This window comes from Pholis gunnellus, assembly GCF_910591455.1.
Source record: "Pholis gunnellus genome assembly, chromosome: 21".
In the NCBI taxonomy this organism is placed as follows: Eukaryota; Metazoa; Chordata; class Actinopteri; order Perciformes; family Pholidae; genus Pholis; species Pholis gunnellus.
Window position 1 is genome coordinate 7,831,722 of NC_136548.1, and position 18,892 is coordinate 7,850,613.

An 18,892-nucleotide genomic window follows, 5' to 3' on the forward strand; every position below is an offset into this window, starting at 1 on the left:
GTACATGATGTTGTAAGTCCATACACGCTGCAGTGAACCAGGAGGTCTAAATAAAGACAACACTGAGAGATTCCTGTTATCAGGCTAATTTTTAATCAGATATAAATCGATTTTTTTCTTCTTCTCAATTCTAAACTATTTCCTTGACGTCACGGTTTCCGTGCGGTCTCCTTTAAGGTTGCCAGGGGTGACGGGCTCACATGTCAGAACGAGGAGAATTGACGTCAGTGACGGCCGTTGATTGGTTCTCAGCCGTATCCGGTGGGGCAACGGTCCAGGGCTCGGGAAAAAAAATCGAAGCGAGGAGGATCTGGTAACGGTTCGCTCTGAGAAATATCATCCATCCCGAGTCGCTATCGAAGGGCTCGGCAGGAATTTACAGTTTCTTGTGAGTATTCGCGCTGTTCCCGCTCGTCTGTCGTGTGACCTCTGGATAGGTGAAATTTGTTTCCTTCGTCTCGCGTTTGTTTATGATAGAACTCAAGATGGCGTCATTGGAGGAGAGCTTTGCCTTTGCACCGAGCTAGCACAGCTAGGCATCAAAACTAGACTCACTCTTTGACACAACGTAGGCCGATGACAGTTAAGCGAACGTACGGAACATGAAGTATTCACATATTTGGTGTTTATTGGGTATTAAAATGTCGAGTGGATAGCTTTTCCGTGTCGGTCTGTTTGCTGTAAGTTATTTGGCTGCAGCCGTCAGCCTCCTCATGAAGCCTTCCTGACCTAGACGGTGTTACAGACAGGGCATTTGCTTCATACTGTCTCTAACGGCGGTAACGTTTACTCACGTCCTAAACCGTTAGATGCGTTATTATCCCCCATCCTCCAGCACAGACCGTTGTCACTTTTTCAGCAAGGTCATTTGTGAATCACTGTGTTTTCTCTAATTTAATTGACAGCTTCTGAGTAGACAACAGAGGTTACACTGCAGCTCAGTAACTGCATCATAAAATGTACATGTTAATTATATACTTTCACCGCCTACAATATTCAAACTAAAATGTACTGATGGAGTATGGCAGAAGATTCCTGTTGTTGAGTCTGTAGTCTCTTAATTTATCCTACCTGGTTGGAAAACGGTATCATTTGTGTCTTAGTTATAGGTTTAGATGAAAGCAAGCCTGCCAAGTTTCCACCATGAGTGTAAGTTGGTTGCATAAAGGTTTGTTTCAGCCTCATCTTTGATAACAAGACCAGTAATCTCCACTGGGCCTAGTCAGATTGGAAATGATCTGAAGCCTATTATACTAACGCACATGCATGATACTCTTGCAAGGACAGGATGCCTCGGTCTGTTAGTTTACTCATCAACAACAAAAAAAATGCACATGATGGTTCCTTGAGGCCTTCCTGTTCTAGACACCACAGCTTGATCGAGCTCAGAGGTCTCAGAAGAAGCCCGTATCGGGCTGATCACATGATCTGGTATCTGCTATTTTGCTCAGTAGCAGCATTGTGTGCTGAGATGTTTAAAACCCCCTAAAGCAAGTGCAATTGCTTTTTTTTTTTTTTTTTTTTTAATAGTTTGATCTGTTTCACAAGCGGGATTGATTCTCTGGCCTTCATTTCACCTTTCGTCTAAAATTAGGGCCTTTTGTATGATGCCGCCTCTTTGGATAGAGGGCTCCTTTCAGGCCGGTTTGACAAAAAGTCAAGTTGTTTTGAGTAAATAAACGTTTGTTGTCTGTAGTCGGATACGTGTGATCGCATCATATGACCTGTTTGCACTGCTGACACGAGGAACCACCCCCCCCCCCCCCCATCTCTCTGTGCCTTCACACTCTGGTCTTATTTCTCTCACATTCTTCTGCTTTCTTTATGTCCATTTCTCATCACGACACACAGTCGCTACAGTGCTGCTCTTCTGGTAATCCTGTGACTCCCAAATTGTGCAGAGATGATCTGAAACTATGCCCCCCCCCCCCCCCCCCCCCGTTACTGTCCACTCTCTCCAGTAAAAAAAAAAGGTTAGAGGTCACAGAGCAGGGTTGCGGTTGTCGTCATGGCATCTGGAAGTACGAGCAGCGAGGAGGAGCGGAGCCTGAGGGAGTGTGAGCAGTACGTGCAGAAACACAACATTCAACAGCTGCTGAAGGACTGCATTGTCCAGCTGTGCACCTCCAGGCCGGACAGGCCCATGGCCTTCCTCAGGGAGTACTTCGAGAGGCTGGAGAAGGTTTGTGTCCGTGCTTTTTTTGGGGGGGTTGTCCTTATTGGTCAGTGGGTGGAAGGCAGATCGTTATATATATACACTCCTATATTACATCAGACAGTTAACTGTCTCATAAGTCAGCTGATAATTGCCATCATAAACTGTATTTATGTGCACTCGGTCAGATTTCCTTTTTATTTCTCCGGCAAAAAACAACAACACATGACACAATGGATGTCAACGATCAGGCAATTTCTCATTTAGCCTGAAGCACAAAACTATTTTTCTGTGATGCCAACAATCGGTACGACAATCATGTTTGGCTTTAAAGCGTCTATAACTTTTTAAACTTTAATTTTTTTTCATCATCGCGTCTGAGAACAGCAGCTTGGCTCAGAAACACGTAGCAATAACAAAAACATGTTTGTAACATTAACAGTCTTTTTTTTCATCCGCTTTTAAATTATCAGATTTTTTTCAGATGCTCACTTGACCGTAACATTTACATCGTCATGGAGATTATTAGCTTTACCAAAACATAGAACAGCGACACTTGTCTGGAAGTAGTTTTCCTACATACTTAAATATTATACATATTTGTAGTCTCTGAGTTGACTCCCCAGGCGGTCTGACGGCTATACATTTTTTTTGTATTTGTCTGTATATTGCACTTTATGTAGCACTTTATTGCACAAAAAGGGCTTTTATGAATGACTTAACTTGGATGAAACCGCAGCAGCTTGAGACCTCCATCCCCTTCTCCCTCCTCCAGGAGGAGGCCAAGCAGATTCAGAACCAGCAGAAGGCCAGCAGTTCCCGCTCAGACTCGCGCGACGAGGAGGTGTCTCCGCCCATGAACCCGGTGGTAAAGGGCCGCCGGCGGAGAGGAGCCTTCAGCGCGGAGGTCTACACAGAGGAGGATGCCGCCTCATATGTCAGAAAGGTAGACATGCACGCGTGCAAGCAGCTGCAAGAGTGTCGCAACGCTGATGCTATCAGTGTTCTGAGAAGTTGTGTGACGTCTTTGTGGTGTGTTCTAAGGTCATTCCAAAAGACTACAAGACGATGGCAGCCTTGGCCAAAGCTATTGAAAAGAACGTGCTCTTCTCACACCTGGACGACAATGAGAGGAGGTACCTGTTTGTTCTTTTGTTGTTGTTGTTGTTGTTTTAAATGGCTTTATTGATGACATTTTTGGTAATTGTGTGACTGTGTTCAGCTGATCATCTCACAACTCTGCTCCTTTCCAGTGACATATTCGATGCAATGTTTCCAGTCACCTACTTGGCTGCGGAAACGGTTATCTTGCAGGGTAGGACGACATATTCTCAGTGATTAACGTTTATCCTAAACCTAGCATGGCCTCGTGTGACGCTAACGGTCTCCTCGTATGCACGCAGGTGACGAAGGGGACAATTTCTATGTCATCGACCAAGGGGAGATGGATGTGAGTGTCTGATCCTCGTCATTATTTGCAAGAAATGTTTTTTATTTTTTACATTTTAACACCGTGGTCTCTACCCCACTAATCTGACAGGTGTACGTGAACATTGAATGGGTGACCAGCATCGGGGAGGGAGGCAGCTTCGGAGAGCTGGCCCTGATATACGGCACCCCGAGGGCGGCCACAGTTAGAGCCAAGACCAACGTCAAGCTGTGGGGCATCGACAGAGACAGCTACAGGAGAATACTTATGGTAAGCAGACATGTTATTAGTATGTACCACCATTTGTAAAGCTTGGTTGGGGGGAATGTTTGTCATTATGCTAACACGATTATCTTCCTCTTCAGGGAAGCACTTTGAGAAAGAGGAAGATGTACGAGGAATTCCTCAGGAAAGTGTCCATTTTAGGTGAGTTCATTTTTCAAATCGGCCTCATCCCAAAACTTAAAAATAGAAGAAGACACGCGTGTCACTTGTGTTTGGTGCTGAGATTAAAATAACCTGAAAGAGTTTGCTAAAAATATCTCGCCTGGGAAGAAAAGAAAACCAAAAACAGGTTCAACCATTCAAATGAGTGGTTGTTGTTTTTTTTCCCAGGGTTGTCTGTCACTTCAGCTGACTCCTTTCTTCTTTGCCCCCCCCCCCTCAGAGTCTCTTGACAAATGGGAGCGTCTGACAGTCGCTGATGCCTTGGAGCCCGTCCAGTTTGAGGATGGACAGAAGATTGTTGTGCAGGGAGAGCCAGGAGATGAGTTCTTCATCATCTTGGAGGTATATATATATATAATCAATATCTTTTCCGTCATGCACACACATGTCTTTTATACATGCTACGTGTGACACTGGATTCTACCTTTGAACTCTGAAGTTTGATCACTTCTATAATTGGCTGTTGGCCTAGTTACATCAAACAGTTCGGAGGTGTCGGAGCCACTCGATCATATGTTCAGCTCTTTAAACTCGTGCAACCTGTTTATTGTTCATACATCGTGATGTGAGACGCCCCCTGAACACGCATTTGATCTTTGAACTGAAACAATTAGTCAGTAAGTCGATCATCAGAAAATTCATTTGCAACTATTTTGATCATCAAAATATTAAAATGCAACAATGTGACTAAATACCGTCTCCGTCTTCTCAAATAAGTCAATTTGTTGCGTTTTTTTTTGCTCTTATATTTCTGTTGGTGAGATGAATAAAACAATATGAAGACAATTTATTTATGATTTTGTAAACAAAATAATTAATCAAGAAATGAATCAATAGATTAATCGATCATGATAATAATCATTAGTTGCTGCCACAATTAGTTTTAAAAATGAATAAAACGTAATATCTATATTTTCTTAATGGTATTAAACTGATCAGAGTTTATATGCATGAAAACATTTCACTTAATTTCTTATCTCCGTATTTCTGCTTTTTATGAGTTGTTTAATTGATTGAAAGATCAATTAAACACATGTTTAATTGATCTTTTAATCAATCCGATCAATCATCACACATGTTTTAGTAACGTGTAACTAACGTGTAACAATGCAAGATTCATGATGATTTCATGAATGATCCAAACTGATGTGTGTGTGTGTGTGTGTGTCTCAGGGTTCTGCAGCTGTGTTGCAGCGTCGCTCAGAGAACGAGGAGTTTGTGGAGGTGGGGAGATTAGGACCCTCTGACTACTTTGGTAAGAACTCATCACAGCACTTCTTTTTTTTATTTTGTAGTGCTGTTATAAGTAAAAACAAATTGAAAACATTATCTCGTGGCACTAAACGCATGATTAAAAATGTCATTTTATGTTGGTGAAGGATTCATGTTTTATTTTTGTTAGATTGTAAACTGTGTGTGTGTGTGTGTGTGTGTGTGTGTGTGTGTGTGTGTGTGTGTGTGTGTGTGTGTGTGTGTGTGTGTGTGTGTGTGTGTGTGTGTGTGTGTGTGTGTGTGTGTGTGTGTGTGTGTGTGTGTGTCCTCCAGGTGAGATCGCTCTGCTGATGAACCGTCCCCGCGCTGCCACTGTGGTCGCCCGCGGCCCCTTGAAGTGCGTGAAGCTGGACCGGCCCCGCTTCGATCGCATCCTGGGTCCCTGTTCAGACATTCTTAAACGTAACATCCAACAGTATAACAGTTTCGTCTCGCTGTCTGTCTGAAGGGTCTCTCTCTCTCTCTCTCTCTCCCTCTCTCCACCCTCTCCCTCCTTTCTCCTTTTAGACCCAGGGTCCACCAATGCAATTTGCTTTTTTTGTCACTTTCTTCTTCTTTCTGTTGGCTTTTCTCCCTTTTTATTGTTTCGTTTTACACACAAAGATAATTTAGTTGTTACCACGCGTCACACTGAGGTGACTTTCAGCCATTCACCAGCGCTTGTACCAGCTGCTGTACGCTACCTTGTAGGCACAGTTACATCACACGTTACCTATGTTATATATGTATTTTGCTGGTTACGCTTTCTTTTTAGACTTAAACGCAAAGCAGGATTGTTAGGAGATCTGAAAGACATTAGCTTCTCAGACTGATGAGACAGGACAATCAAACTTTACATGGCGCTTTTGGTGAATTTGTTGCAGATTTACGTTGAGGAGTGAAGAAAAGAGAGGACTTCTTCTTCCCCCGTTAAAAGAGTTTCCTTTTTAACCCCGGTTAGCCTGATTACATCGGAACCTAGAAACTGTAGAAAGCAGGAAGAAAATTGATTCGCATCAAATTTTATCACACGTTTTAAAGGTTTATCTATATGATGGTTGTGTTTTTGGTTACCTTATGATTGGCACGATCAGACGCTGACGAGTCCGTTTTGCTGAGTTGGAGAGAGCTCGTACAACTTAAGGTTTCTATTTTATCGTGCAGCTACCAGGCTAGTGCCAAATGTTTATTATTGTCACAACGCAAAGATGCATAGCCGTGGAAATGCAATTCGGAGCTCCAAACAGGAAGTAGTTCTTACCCTTAGTGTCCTCTTAATCTGTAGAAAGACCATTCAAGAACTGCCTTGACTACTCTGAGGGGAAAATATAAGGGAAAAAAACAAAAAAACAAGAGTATTAAGTGTATTTCAGTATTCATTTTTTTTTTTTTTAGTATATACCAAATAACTTGGTCACTCTTCTGCTATGGTTTATGGTTTGTAATCGACATGTAATCATAGTATAGTTAAAACGATCATAGTTATATTATTATCAATGACTAAATGATAAACTTATGGTTTGGAGTGATGGTGAGCTTAAAAAAAAAAATATGTTTAACTGTCTTTTGTAAACACTTATTTTTCCATAAATTCTATTTTAGGTGTCCAGTGCCACAAAGTAAATAAATGCTCCTTCTTGTCAACTGACAAAAACAGTATGTAATCGTATTGTGTAAAACGTCATGGGTTAAAAACTTTTAAAAAATAGATCAAATGGGTAACTCCAGGTTTATTGAAGTGAAGTCTTGAAAAAAACAAAAAAACAAAGAAGAAAAAAAAACAAGAAGGTTTCTGGATTTCAGGACACCTGAAGTATTTATGTATTAAAAGCATCACAGGTGAGCTGACGGGCAGAGTGAGCAGATATTTATTTAAAACTAGTGTCATTGCTTATTGCCTGTTGAAAAGGTGGCTGTCTTTTCATCAGAGTAGCTTGTGATCTGTTCTCTATGCTTACTTGGCATGATGTTTTAGGCATCCAGTGATCCGGTATGAATGGAAGCGTGTATTTAGAAAAACAAAAAAAAAGGAAAAAAAAGCTGCAGTCGCGTGCAGAAGCAGGAACTTCTCAAATATTTTTGGGTTTGTTTCTCCCCAGCTTAACTGCTTCATGACTATTTAGATGGCATAAAATGTTTAAATCTGTTTTTTGTTTGTTTTCTTTTTAAAAGATCTTTACCAAATCACACAATGTTGACTTCTGGATTATAGGCTTAACTCTTCATTCCTGCCTCACTTTGTCTGTTACCAGAAATGACACCGAACCAGTCGCGTGCTTCTCATTCAGAGCACTGGGACGCGCTTAGAATTGAGAGGCTTGTTTGTACGTCCGAAAAGATTTGATTGAAGGGTCGCCAGGTTAGTGAGAAGAGTTCTTTTTTTTTTTTTTTCGTCAATGGACGTGAGTAATATGTACGTTTCTTTACAGTTAAATCGATCACCTTCATCTGATCCTGATCCACAGGAAGTGACTCCGTTATGGGGCGTGGGTTTGACTCACCTTTTTATCGAAATAATGTTTTTGTGTAAATAGCAGCGTCATTGGTTTTTCTTTTCAAATGTTTAGCCACACTGCAATTGTCCCGGTTTGCCTTAGCTTACCTAACCTGGGCTTACGGTAGTCGTCAGTCACTCCTGCTAGCCCGACCTCCAGTGAGTTTGTTAGGTCTGCAGCGCAGAGAGCTGCAGGCGATCAGAGGACCATTCTTTTTCTATTCTACCCTGTATTCAGTTTGACCTCCTGTATGTGCAAAGATGTTTATCCTTTTGGTATAGATTGTTCCAGATGGCAGTTTAAGCAATAAAAAAGTAAAAATGATTGATCTCTGTGTCGGGCTTCGTCCTTTTTTGTATGTTGCACCCTTTGGCTGTGTTACTGTAGTTGCAATGGTGGTTCCAGTTTAGTTAAGTCATTCCCTCCTATTACTGGAACTGGCTTTTGATTTATAGTTCCAACTAACGGGGAATTCATCTTGAAGACAAGCTCACTAATGTTGGGTTTAGACGGCGTTCTGGTGGCTCTCAAAAACAGATGTAATACTACATATGTCCACCAGGGGGGAACATGTTGCTGCAGAAAGGCCTTGCACCATTATAAATAAATAGTCTGGTATATTGTGATCTATGAACACATTTTAAAACTTTCCTCCATTTCTCTTTTATGAACGATTTCTAAACATGCTATTCTCCGGTTAGTGATACTTTTATATCACTCCGTTTTTCCCTCTTAAGAGGATTTTTTACGACTTTAGACATTTTAAGTTATTTTTCCATGCTGCAATATTTTCAAATAATGAGCACAAGTTTTAAACGTAATTATAAACAATTGCACTTGGCTCCGAGGAAACTGCCAACATTTGCCGCATTCAAATGGTTGCTGTTAGTTACTTGGAGCTGAAGAAGATAATCTGTCATCCTTAATTTTCGACAGGGATTTAAAAAAAAAGTGAATTCCTGTTGCTATGTTCTAGGAAGGATATACTGCGGTATGAAGGTATTTACCTGCGGCACAGAGCACATTTTATGATCTCACGGCTTATCAGCCTCCCCGCCTGCTCTGTGAGGCTGACGTCTTGACTTTATTTGGCATCCCAAAGACCTCTTAAAAATAGCTGGGGTTGTTCGTACTTTACATCACACAGAGACCTGGAACGTATCGGGAGTGTTGGATAAGAGCAAAGAAAATAACGAAGGCCAAAGCTCGAACACAGTTTACAGTAAACCGTTGGCTTAGTTCAGAGTTATTACGGTGGTATGACACAACGCATATTTCTCAGTCGCTTTAAGTCGGCCACTGCTCTGTCTCGGCCTGTTTCAGTTGACAGTGATGTGTTGAAGCTCTTTAAACGCTCTAATGAGACAGAAAGATTACAAGTCTGGAAAACGAGTCGGAGGAAACTAAATGGCAGTTTTAACTCACACGAATACATCTACACATACACTTACACTGCTGTTACTTGCAGGTTATCTTCAAAATAACTTTATTTCATAATTATTACATCACACAAATCTTTATTTCAGTGATCACAATATTCACCGGCATGAGTTTGATAAACGGCTGATTCAGCTGCATGGCAGCTCTGTCTGATGAATATGAACTCCTTTGCTGATGTTGATGTGTCTCACAGTGAGAGAGCGTCTACAGCGTCACGTATCAAAGAAAGCTCCTGTATTCAATCCTGTACACTTTCACGGCTTTTGGTCTTTAATTGTTTCTTTAAAAGCTCTTTATTTAAATGTGTCGACTCCAAACCTACCCGATGGTGTAGGTGGACGTGAAAAGTGAGCGCTCTGTCATAAAATGCACCCTTGGGGGAATTTATGACCCTGAGAGAAGGAAATTAAACCAAAAGACACGGCTCACCCTGTGATAGGAATCTGAGGCCTGCAGTGTTTAAAGTCGTCAACCTCCACAATGACATTCCTTCACAGCGTTTTCCGTTCCCGGCTTGTTCCTTTAAAACCACCTGAGCCTTGTTTGCTCCCATGCGCTTCATCGTGAAGTCTTCTGTGGTGCAAAGAGCAGCTGCAACCCTTTCATCCTGCGTTAGCTGACCTGTTCCGTCTCTGTGGCGCTCTGAGGGCTCCCTGTGGATTTGACAAAGTCCTTGGCGATCACCTCGTCCTCGCCCAGCCTCCGGATGCAGCGCTGGACCGTTCGTAGGACCTTCTGTAGCCTGCGGTCCAGCGCTAAGAGGTGGGGCTCCGTCAGGATCGGCTGTAAAGGGTCTCCCTCCAGGGACTCCCTCATCACATCGCTGAGTCTGAACTCGGGTCGGGCCAGAAGCTGGAGCCGCATCAGTGTGGAGCGCTTTATCCTGAGGAGGAGAGAAGACGGATCCATTTTCCTCCCAAAACTTCCAGACACTACACATCCCTTGTTCACTTTTGATATGAAAATCTCATGGATAAACTGCTTGTATTCATGAATTTCAAATGTGAATCCACAACCAAACAGGCTGTTTCCCCACTGCACCATACAACACTATACTCACATGCAGCACTGAGATAACGGAGCCAGGATGGACATCTCATCTTGAGAGTGCTTCCCAAACCTGAGCATAAGATGTGATAAGGAAATCACACCGTGACGGTTCATTTCACAATCTTTACATTTTCTCTGACGTCTTTGTCTTACCCTCTGGCGTTGTCCAAGTGGAGAAGGAACCCTTCGTCCCCAAATTTAGTAAAAATCTCATAGTGGTGCCTGTCCATGTTGCCTGTAACACAGGGACAAAAACTTTATAGAAAGATTGTTTCTGACGGTTCTGGGGTTTATGTGAATAATAGGCGATGAAGTGGTATTAAATACTTGTGAGGAAGTCAAAGATGGACATGTCTATGATGTTGAGGAGCCTGTTGCCAGAGTTATAGGGATACAGCTGCTTTATGATGTCACAGTAGAAGGGATTCCCTTCCCACCTTTTAAACAAAAAGACATACAGACATAAATGGCTGATCCAGGAACTGTTGACTGCATTTGGATGTTTTGACCAGATGTTTGAAACTATTTGAGAAGAAACACAGTCTAAAATTAACCCCTCAGTTCATTTTGATTTTGAGACACTGTTATAGCGATGATACTGATGAAACCTGCTCAGCAGATTTATGGGACAAAACAGGAAGTGGCTGCTGTTGGTCTGGTGCAAACTGACTTCATAGGTTAAAAAGTGGTGAAGCAAAGACAGAAAAGGGTCAAATTAAACGAAGCACTCTTCCGCCTCTTTCATCCCTAAATAGAAAAGCCGTTGACCAACGAGATAAACATCCGATGTGGATGTCAACAGGATTTACAGGAAATCTGTTCTTTCATTTTATTTTGAAAATACTAGAATTTACAATCTGACTGGAGGCCACCAACTGTCTACACCACAGTTGGATTATAGTCGGCAAAACACAGCAAATGTGCCCCATGCTTGAACCAAACCATTTGGTAAACATGTTTTCAGTAACATCCTATAATATATTCATAGCATAAGGAGGTCAAATGCAAGTATTTTTCCCTCTAAAATGAAATGTTATTATTTCTCTTGAGTGAGGTGGAGGTCTTACTCTTCTCGTCCGGTGAAGGTGTAGGAGCGTATCCAGGGGTTGGGGATGGAGATGCGGGGAGCGATGCTGAGGCCGGGCAGGTAGGCAGACAGGGAGCCCTCCAGCAGGTCGGGGCCCCCGCACACCGCGTATTCAGTCTTACAAACGTACAGGCACTTGGCAAAGAAGCACGTGTTGTTCGCTGTTGGGAAGCAGAGTGAAATGGCTAAATGAGTTTCATGTTCACGTTTTTTTTAACCCCCTGTAAGACCACAACTGGTCGTGTTTCCCGCTGCTTCCAGTCTTTATGCTAAGCTAAGCTAAGTGCAAGCTAACAAACTGTTAGCTTCGTACAGTACAGACATGAGAATGGTGGGTTTTTTTAACCTGGTGAGGTGAAGAAGACAGCTCGTAGGTCTTCGTTGTGGGTGACTTGGAGGACTTCTCCCGTGATGTTCACCAGCCTGCCAGCCACCGGCGGGACCCTCCGGAAGTCAAGGATCCTAAAATAATAAGTTGACGAGATACAGAAGAGAAACTCCATTAGAAATGGTTTCTTGTGTGCAGGAATAGTTTACAGTTCGCACAGTTCACGCTTACATAAATTGGATGTAAATGCAATGTGAACCCCGTCAAGATGGCATCCTTATCTCTGTCTCCTCGCCTCGCTTCACAGGAGCCCGTGGTTCATTTTCACTGATTCTTATCAATGAATGTACTGACAGTCTCCACGTCGTGTAATTTAGCTGTGCTGTGTTCATACACACTACCAAGAGCTTATACCTCCCAGAGGGCCGTATTTCAGTCATGTCTCGCAAACGGTAATCAAAACAACAGTCAAACAACAATCAGTGTGTGAAGCTGAATGGCTGTTTCTCAGATACTCGGCGGCGTTCCCCAGCTGCTGATTTGTAGCGATGATGATGATACGGGTTGGCAGACACAGCAGAGAGAGAGAGACAACACACTGCCACAGATTAAAAACACACCGAATTAAAAATAGGAGATAGCAGAGAAATGATCTGTTTGTTTGGGTTTGATGACAGAAACGCACATTTGAAAGACTAACGGATACTTAGAATATGAGCAGATAGGCCGTAGAAGAATAATTATAGTGATTGTTTGAGTTGATGACGTGGCACTGCTTTCTGTCTCGTGTGCTGAAGTGATCATTGTGTGTGGCTTCTTAATGATACTGTCTAGCTGTATGACTGTGTTTCAGAGTGAATCACCTCACCTCAGCTAATGTGCAATTTCACAACATGTGTGTGTGTGTGTGTGTGTGTGTGTGTGTGTGTGTGTGTGTGTGTGTGTGTGTGTGTGTGTTCTGGTGTTTGCTCATAGCCTGTGGTTTATGCTGATCAGCTAGTTTGGAAATCCTGGTCTGGGCAAACATGTCGCAATCTTTGCTTAGGGTGGGTGATTTATTTGTTTGTACAAGGAGGCTTAGTTTTAATTTACAACTATTTATTGGAAACTATTTCGGATTTGTTTTTAAATGATTGCATTTTGTTTCCGTTCATCGGTGGTAAACTACAACAAGAATATCTCCTTTGCTTCTGTAAATGTTACAATCTAATGTCATCACTGCTCCACAAGAAACGTTCAACACTAGCGTCAGCATGCTAACGTGCGCACAATGTCAATGCTAACATGCGCACAATGTCAATGCTAACATGCTGATGCAATGCGTGGATAATGTTTTCCGTGTTCAGCATCTTAGTTTAGCGTATTAGCGAGCTAACATTTGCTATTTATCACTAAACATTAGAAACAACTGAGGATGATGGGAATGTCAACAGTCCTGCAGGGATTTTGACCTCACGGATGCACTAGAGGAAAAGTCAGAGGATCACCAAAGTCAACAGGATTCACCCTCTGAGGACAATGATTGTGTGTACAAAATTTCATGGCAATCCATCCAATAGTTGTTGAGATATTTCAGTCTAAATCAAAGTCATGGACCGACAGTCATTGTCATCCTTATTGCCATGTCGCAGGCGTTACATCAAAAGTTTGATGTGTAAATGATGACTAAGCTCTTTATGTGTTTCTCAGCTGGTCATAATTCTAAATGTAGGCATGTTACTCTGCTGTTCACAATTACTGAACAGCACTGAAAGCCATTAATCATTGTCAATGGCTTCTTTACTTCCCGCTTCAGTTTTACATTTGCATCACGTATTATCCCTTTAAAATAAAGGACCCAAAGAAAAACATTTGTTGCACTTCAGAATGCACCACAGCCACAACTGGGGCCAATAAAATGACAGATGTGCAACAAAAACTAAAATTACCCCCTAGCACCACACCATAAATTCCATGAGAGACCACTTACGATGTGTAGCAAAGATGGTAGTAAAACAGGACAAACAATTGAGTGATTATGAGCATTATAAGAGGAGAGGAGTGTCACACCTGTCCAGGTGAAAGGCAGCAATCTCTGCATTGTGTCTCTGGAAATCAACAAAGTAGAAGAAGTCTTCTGGAGTCTCCTCGTCCCTCTGCTGCCTGACACACACACACACACACACACACACATACACACACAGTTAGTATATAATCAACACGACAAATACTGTCATCTTAGCAGATATGAGATGATTCAGCCTGACGTACTGGTGAACTGTAATATAGGGATTGCAGAACCCCATACTTCACCTAACACCCCACCTTTCCTTGACATGAAATCCATTGGTGGTGTTTGATAAAGACCAGGGACTAAATCAAATGTGGGTTCAGTCCTCACCTCATTGGCTTGAACATGGCTTTAGCGAAGTTTTGCATCTTCAGAGCCAGTTTCAGGTGATGTCCGCTGGGCTTCACAACTAGAGCAGAGACAGAAAGACAAAGACACATCAGCATCAGGCAACTGAGTCAGTGTCTAGCAGAGTTGGGGGGAATAATACAGCATATTATCGTGATATGTTGCGTGGCAATATTGTATTGATACGCAGACGACAAGTAACAATCTTTTATTCTACTGTATAGCAAATACGAATGAAACCTTTTGGTAATGAGAGGCTTATTCAGTCGACTTCAGTCTGCCTGCTTGGCTGGCAAACATATTTTTCTACAATAAAAAATGGTTGACATGAGATGAGTGAAACGTATTCGATAAAACAGATATTGACAAACTGCATAATTTGCAGTTGAAAAAAAGCTAATGAATCGCAATATCCAGAAATTGTTTTTAAATCGTTATCGAGATCGTACCGTGGGGCCTTTGGGGATTCCCACCCCTAGTATTTGTTTTTTGGGCTTAATGCTCCAGAGGCCAGTCCAAACTGCAACCCTTTCCACATGAAGATCTGCCAGTTCCCTGCGATAAAGTAATTGGGGGTTGGCCACACAGCTTGCAATCTGCTCTCTCTCTCTCTCTCTCTCTCTCTCTCTCTCTCTCTCTCTCTCTCTCTCTCATGCACAGCAGTAGGCCAGACTAACCACACACATGCCTTGGACCTGCTGCGCTCTGTCAGACTCCAGCGTATTAATAGTTCACAATCATACAAGGTTTACAATCACTACTTTTGTTCTTCTGGAAATGAATCAAACGGCATAAAAACAGCCTTCCTGGTCGACGAACGCTGTCGCTCACTCTTTGGGTACTGAAATAATAAGAAAGTCTTTTGAGGTTACATTTGAACAGACGGGACGGATCGTTTTGTTGCATTTCTTCTTGGCAGTGAATGATGTTTGTGTGGTCGGCCACATAACTGTGCTGGTCAAGCACAGACAGGACACAAAGCAGTAGATACAAAAATACTGTCTGAAAAAACATTTGCTTTAATGTTCATACCTACCGAAAAAGTATGATACAGCCGCATCATTACTCCACTCCCCATCCATGCTAGTTTTTGCTAAAATAACATACATTCAAAGTGACTTTGTCTGTACATTTTTCAATTATCCATCCATCCATTTGCAGCTTTGGCTTGCGTGCTGCTCCGAGGTATAGAGGACAGCGTAGGTGGCGGGTGGTGTGTAGGTTGAAGCCTGCAAACATTGGCTTCCCTCAAAGCGCGCAGACATCAAACATTTACTGTAATTAAGAGCTCTGCCTTTGAACACAAACACACGCCTGCCTTTTTGCCCCAGAGCAAGTGTCTTACACAGACAGACAGACAAATCTGGATTTTGACGCCAAACGGAATTTTTTCGCTATCACAAAGGCAGCAGTGTGTTTGTCTCTGACGGTACCGCCAAGCACAGCGAGAAACATGAAGAGAGAAACAAAGGGGCTAGTCAGACATCTAACACAAAGAAGATCAAAACCCAAACAATAGAAGCCTAATTGTCCATACCTTGGGTACAATCACATGCTCCTTTTAGGGCCTTCTCATCTTGAGTGTAATCTGTAAGAGATAACGGTTTGTTACAGTGTCACATGTAGCATTTTAACAGCAACGAGTTTGGACACATAGCCAGAATATTAGCATCTCTCAGAGCCTCTATAATCCCGCATTCACTAAATCAGAAAACAGAAAGTAAAACCAAATGGTGACAACTAATTACAAGCAATCCCAAATCTTTTTACACTGACATGCACATGTTTTTAAATCCCAGCCATCCATCCATCACCTGAGCTGACGACGCTCATGCTCTGCATGTCCTTGAGGAGCTGTGGGATGGCGCGGTCTTCGCGGGAGTACAGAGCGTAGCGGTTTATTCCCAGGTGGAACTTCAGCCAGCTGGCGCCGGCGTCAAAGGTCACTTCGTGTTCAGTCACGGTGATGTTGGACATAGCCGCTGCCTCGCTGTAGAGTTTCATATGTCTGAGGAGGGAGAAGCAGCACAGAGGTTAATTGTAGGGGATGAATTCATTAAAAATACAGAGGGGGATACGTGTTATCATACGTTTTCTTGCTGCAGAGGGGTTGTGAATGCCATGTTACATAAACAACAACAAAGTAGCTCCCTGAAAGAGACCGGGGCTTCTTGCTGTGCTGCGGCTAAACCTGGATTGCCAAGCTTTGAATAAAAGAATCCACTGCTTGGGAATCACTTCTTACAACATGTTGTAAAGGCAGTGGTTTATTTTGGAAAGACCACAGATTTGGAGCGGTACTTGGTGCCAGAAATCCATGGCAAAGTGCATTCAACAGGTTTTCTCAGCAGCAGCAGCATTTACAAGAATGTGTTTCCAATGAAAGAAGATGTGAGCAACTACACAGGGTTGCAGGCATTTGTTGAATTTATTAGACACGCTCTGTTTTATAACTTGTTTTATTTGCCCCTCTCCTCCTGTAGCACGATTCTGCTTACACATATAGACATTTTATTAGTTGTCTTACAGGCTCTCTATTGTTTTTAACAGTGGTTGTACCAACATCTTGAATTTCCACAGCCTCCTCTCCTCTCTTGCTATACTTAAATCCAGAGCCACAATAATCGGAGACCAAAAAAACACTCTCACCACCACAGAGTCTGTGGTGAGAGTGGCACCACATTGCCAGAGCCGACCACACTGAGTGGGACGGTCATCTCCCAACCCAAACAAACTCCATCGCGGGCTGCATAAAGAGCCGAGATAATGAAGCAAAGACCTATAAACATGAGCCATCAGTCACCCAGCGAGGTGAAGGGAGAGATCAAGGTAATCAGGACAATGGACAAGAGCAGACCAGACTAGTGTAAGACACACACAAAATAGCAAAGAGGAAGTGGAGAATGTTTCAGTGGTAGTTTCTTGCAACATTGGCCAAACACACAGGTTGAGCAGGAAATGTATTTTAAACCCATTTCCTGTTTCAGCATGACAATAAAAGCTGTCATCACTGTTCATTTGAGCAGTCAAGAAGCTCCCCTACGCGTGTTTGTTGCAGTGTTGCGATACTGTTGCAAGATTTTGCAAGTCTCCAACAAGCCTTTGGGCTATCCATTGTTTTGGTGCACATTCATAAAAGGCAGCAGAGAGAGGAGATCCGTTGCTCATATTTCTTCTTATTTTCCAGCATGGGAGCCCAAAATCTGTATCTCTCTGAGCGAGTGCACTGCGTCGGGATAGACAGACAGCCTCACAAGCCAAGACGGCTTCAGCTCCCACAGATTAAAATGGGCTTTCGCAGTTTTAAATCCTTGTTTACCTTTAAAGAGAGCGTTCCAGACGCGAGCTCTCCGTACGACATGTTTGTTTGTGAGTGCTTTCTGCCACCAGCCCACTCAACGTTGCACTTTTATGACGCACAGAATTGTCTACACATCCTGTTGTCTGTCTGTGGTGCACATCTGTTATCTGTGTTTGTGCGCGTCTGCAGGTGGTGATGTCGGTGACCCTGCCCCGTGACCACAGTCGAGCCCCAACGCGTCCTTTACACGGTGAGATCTGTCAGCCAAAATGAGCCGTTGAGCAACTCAAGCCATGTTTAGATAATTGCCAGCCATTGCGAAATCAATGCACTCTGGACAAAATAAGCAATGTCGAGACGTGTCTTTTAAAATCAAGAAAATGACACCAGAAACTGACCTTTCCCAGCGGGACACCTTCCTCCTGTAGTGCTCCATCAGGTGCTCCGCCTGCAGCAGCCTCTCCTCCGGGCCCGGCACCGGAGTCTGGATGTTGTACAGAGGGTGAGCAAACAGCCTGCCCAGCTTTGAGCCCCCATCAGCGGCTTCAGATGTGATACCATCCAGGGGCGGCGCAGAAGTCCAGTTGGAGAGCTGCGGGGTGGCGAGACCCCCGTGCCTCGGAAGGGTGAGGTTGATGGGACCGCATGGACAAAAGTGTCCCGATCCTTGGCCCACGCTCCGCAGCTTTGGCAGGAGGATAAAGTAGAGGTCAGCAGAGAAGATGGCTGTGAGGGTCGCGGCCAAGAAGAGACGGTCTCTCCTCATCATTTGAACAGAGAGGGGGGAAAAAGTAGAAAGAGAAAGCTAAAAAAACGATGTGCTGCTTTAGAGAGTGCGAGGCATCACTTGTAGTCTCCCACACAGTCAGCCAAGCAGAGGTTGATCCAAGTCTGCCTCTTTCTCTTTTCTATCTGTGTGTTTCAGTCTGTTCCTTCCAGCCTCACTTCTTCTCCTCCTCCTCCTCCTCCTCCTCCTCCTCCTCCTCCCTTGGCAGCGTCTGAAGAAAGAGCCGAGCCGAGAGCGAGCATGTGTTTGCAACAGTCACTGACAGTTTGGCTGCTTCCAGGGACCTGCTGCTCTGGGGACGAGAGAGCGAGTGCGTCTGTGTGTGTGTGTGCAGGTATGTGCATGAGCGTCAAGTGACAGGTTAGGAGATTGGGAGTGAGCGTGGTTTAGAAAACACACACACACACACACACTCTGAAGCAAAAGTCCTTTGGAGCAGGAAGGGGTGGAGACTGTGAACCTCTTCTTGTCACAGCAGATCTGAATGAAACCACGTCCAACTGGCGTATCCACTCTGATGCAATGCATGTGTGTGTGTGTGTACAGCTTGCAGGTCCAAGTCCAGTTTTCATTCATGCATGCGTGTGTGTGTGTGTGTGTGTGTGTTTAAGTTGGCTGCCTTCCTCTCCAATTTTCTGGTAGGGGGATTGTGAGTGTGCATGTGTAGATTAACAGGTGTAGAAGTGTGTGTTAAGTCTGCGTGAGCGTGTGACTTGCCTTGGCA

General features: G+C 43.4%; 2 protein-coding genes across 4 annotated transcripts; one reads left to right on the forward strand and one right to left on the reverse strand.

Moving 5' to 3' along the window:
* The first annotated feature begins 267 nt into the window (after positions 1–267).
* On the forward strand, positions 268–8,101 carry LOC306712810 (cAMP-dependent protein kinase type I-alpha regulatory subunit). Of its 2 annotated transcripts, XM_079182231.1 has the most exons (12): positions 268–388; positions 1,962–2,182; positions 2,931–3,101; positions 3,200–3,291; positions 3,409–3,470; positions 3,559–3,605; positions 3,696–3,854; positions 3,950–4,010; positions 4,252–4,373; positions 5,205–5,286; positions 5,577–5,705; positions 6,167–8,101. In XM_079182231.1, exons 2-12 carry the CDS (start codon positions 2,009–2,011, stop codon positions 6,175–6,177), a joined length of 1,110 nt encoding a protein of 369 aa, XP_079038357.1. In that variant the 5' UTR covers positions 268–388; positions 1,962–2,008; the 3' UTR covers positions 6,178–8,101. The 2 variants fall into 2 exon arrangements, with proteins under 2 accessions (XP_079038357.1, XP_079038356.1); XM_079182230.1 differs by having other exon boundaries at positions 5,577–8,101.
* A 1,150-nt stretch (positions 8,102–9,251) lies between these two features.
* fam20a (FAM20A golgi associated secretory pathway pseudokinase) lies at positions 9,252–18,313 on the reverse strand. Of its 2 annotated transcripts, XM_079182184.1 has the most exons (11): positions 17,780–18,313; positions 15,895–16,088; positions 15,618–15,668; positions 14,063–14,141; positions 13,732–13,824; positions 11,701–11,816; positions 11,335–11,515; positions 10,595–10,704; positions 10,421–10,502; positions 10,278–10,337; positions 9,252–10,100 (listed from the first exon to the last, which is right to left on the reverse strand). In XM_079182184.1, the coding sequence occupies exons 1-11, from the start codon at positions 18,148–18,150 to the stop codon at positions 9,830–9,832; spliced, it is 1,608 nt and encodes a 535-aa protein (XP_079038310.1). In that variant the 5' UTR covers positions 18,151–18,313; the 3' UTR covers positions 9,252–9,829. The 2 variants fall into 2 exon arrangements, with proteins under 2 accessions (XP_079038310.1, XP_079038311.1); XM_079182185.1 differs by lacking the exon at positions 10,278–10,337.
* Positions 18,314–18,892: the final 579 nt, after the last annotated feature.

Bases quoted from the DNA above. Each gene is read 5' to 3' on its own strand.
- LOC306712810 (XM_079182230.1), top strand. From the start codon at position 2,009: ATGGCATCTGGAAGTACGAGCAGCGAGGAGGAGCGGAGCCTGAGGGAG. The intron at 2,183-2,930 runs GTTTGTGTCCGT...TCCCTCCTCCAG, and splicing joins ACTTCGAGAGGCTGGAGAAG to GAGGAGGCCAAGCAGATTCA. The intron at 3,606-3,695 runs GTGAGTGTCTGA...CTAATCTGACAG, and splicing joins TCGACCAAGGGGAGATGGAT to GTGTACGTGAACATTGAATG.
- fam20a (XM_079182184.1), bottom strand. From the start codon at position 18,150: ATGATGAGGAGAGACCGTCTCTTCTTGGCCGCGACCCTCACAGCCATC. The intron at 14,142-15,617 runs GTATGGACAATT...TCTCTGCTCTAG, and splicing joins AGCATGTGATTGTACCCAAG to TTGTGAAGCCCAGCGGACAT. The intron at 13,825-14,062 runs GTGAGGACTGAA...TGTGTGTGTCAG, and splicing joins GCCATGTTCAAGCCAATGAG to GCAGCAGAGGGACGAGGAGA.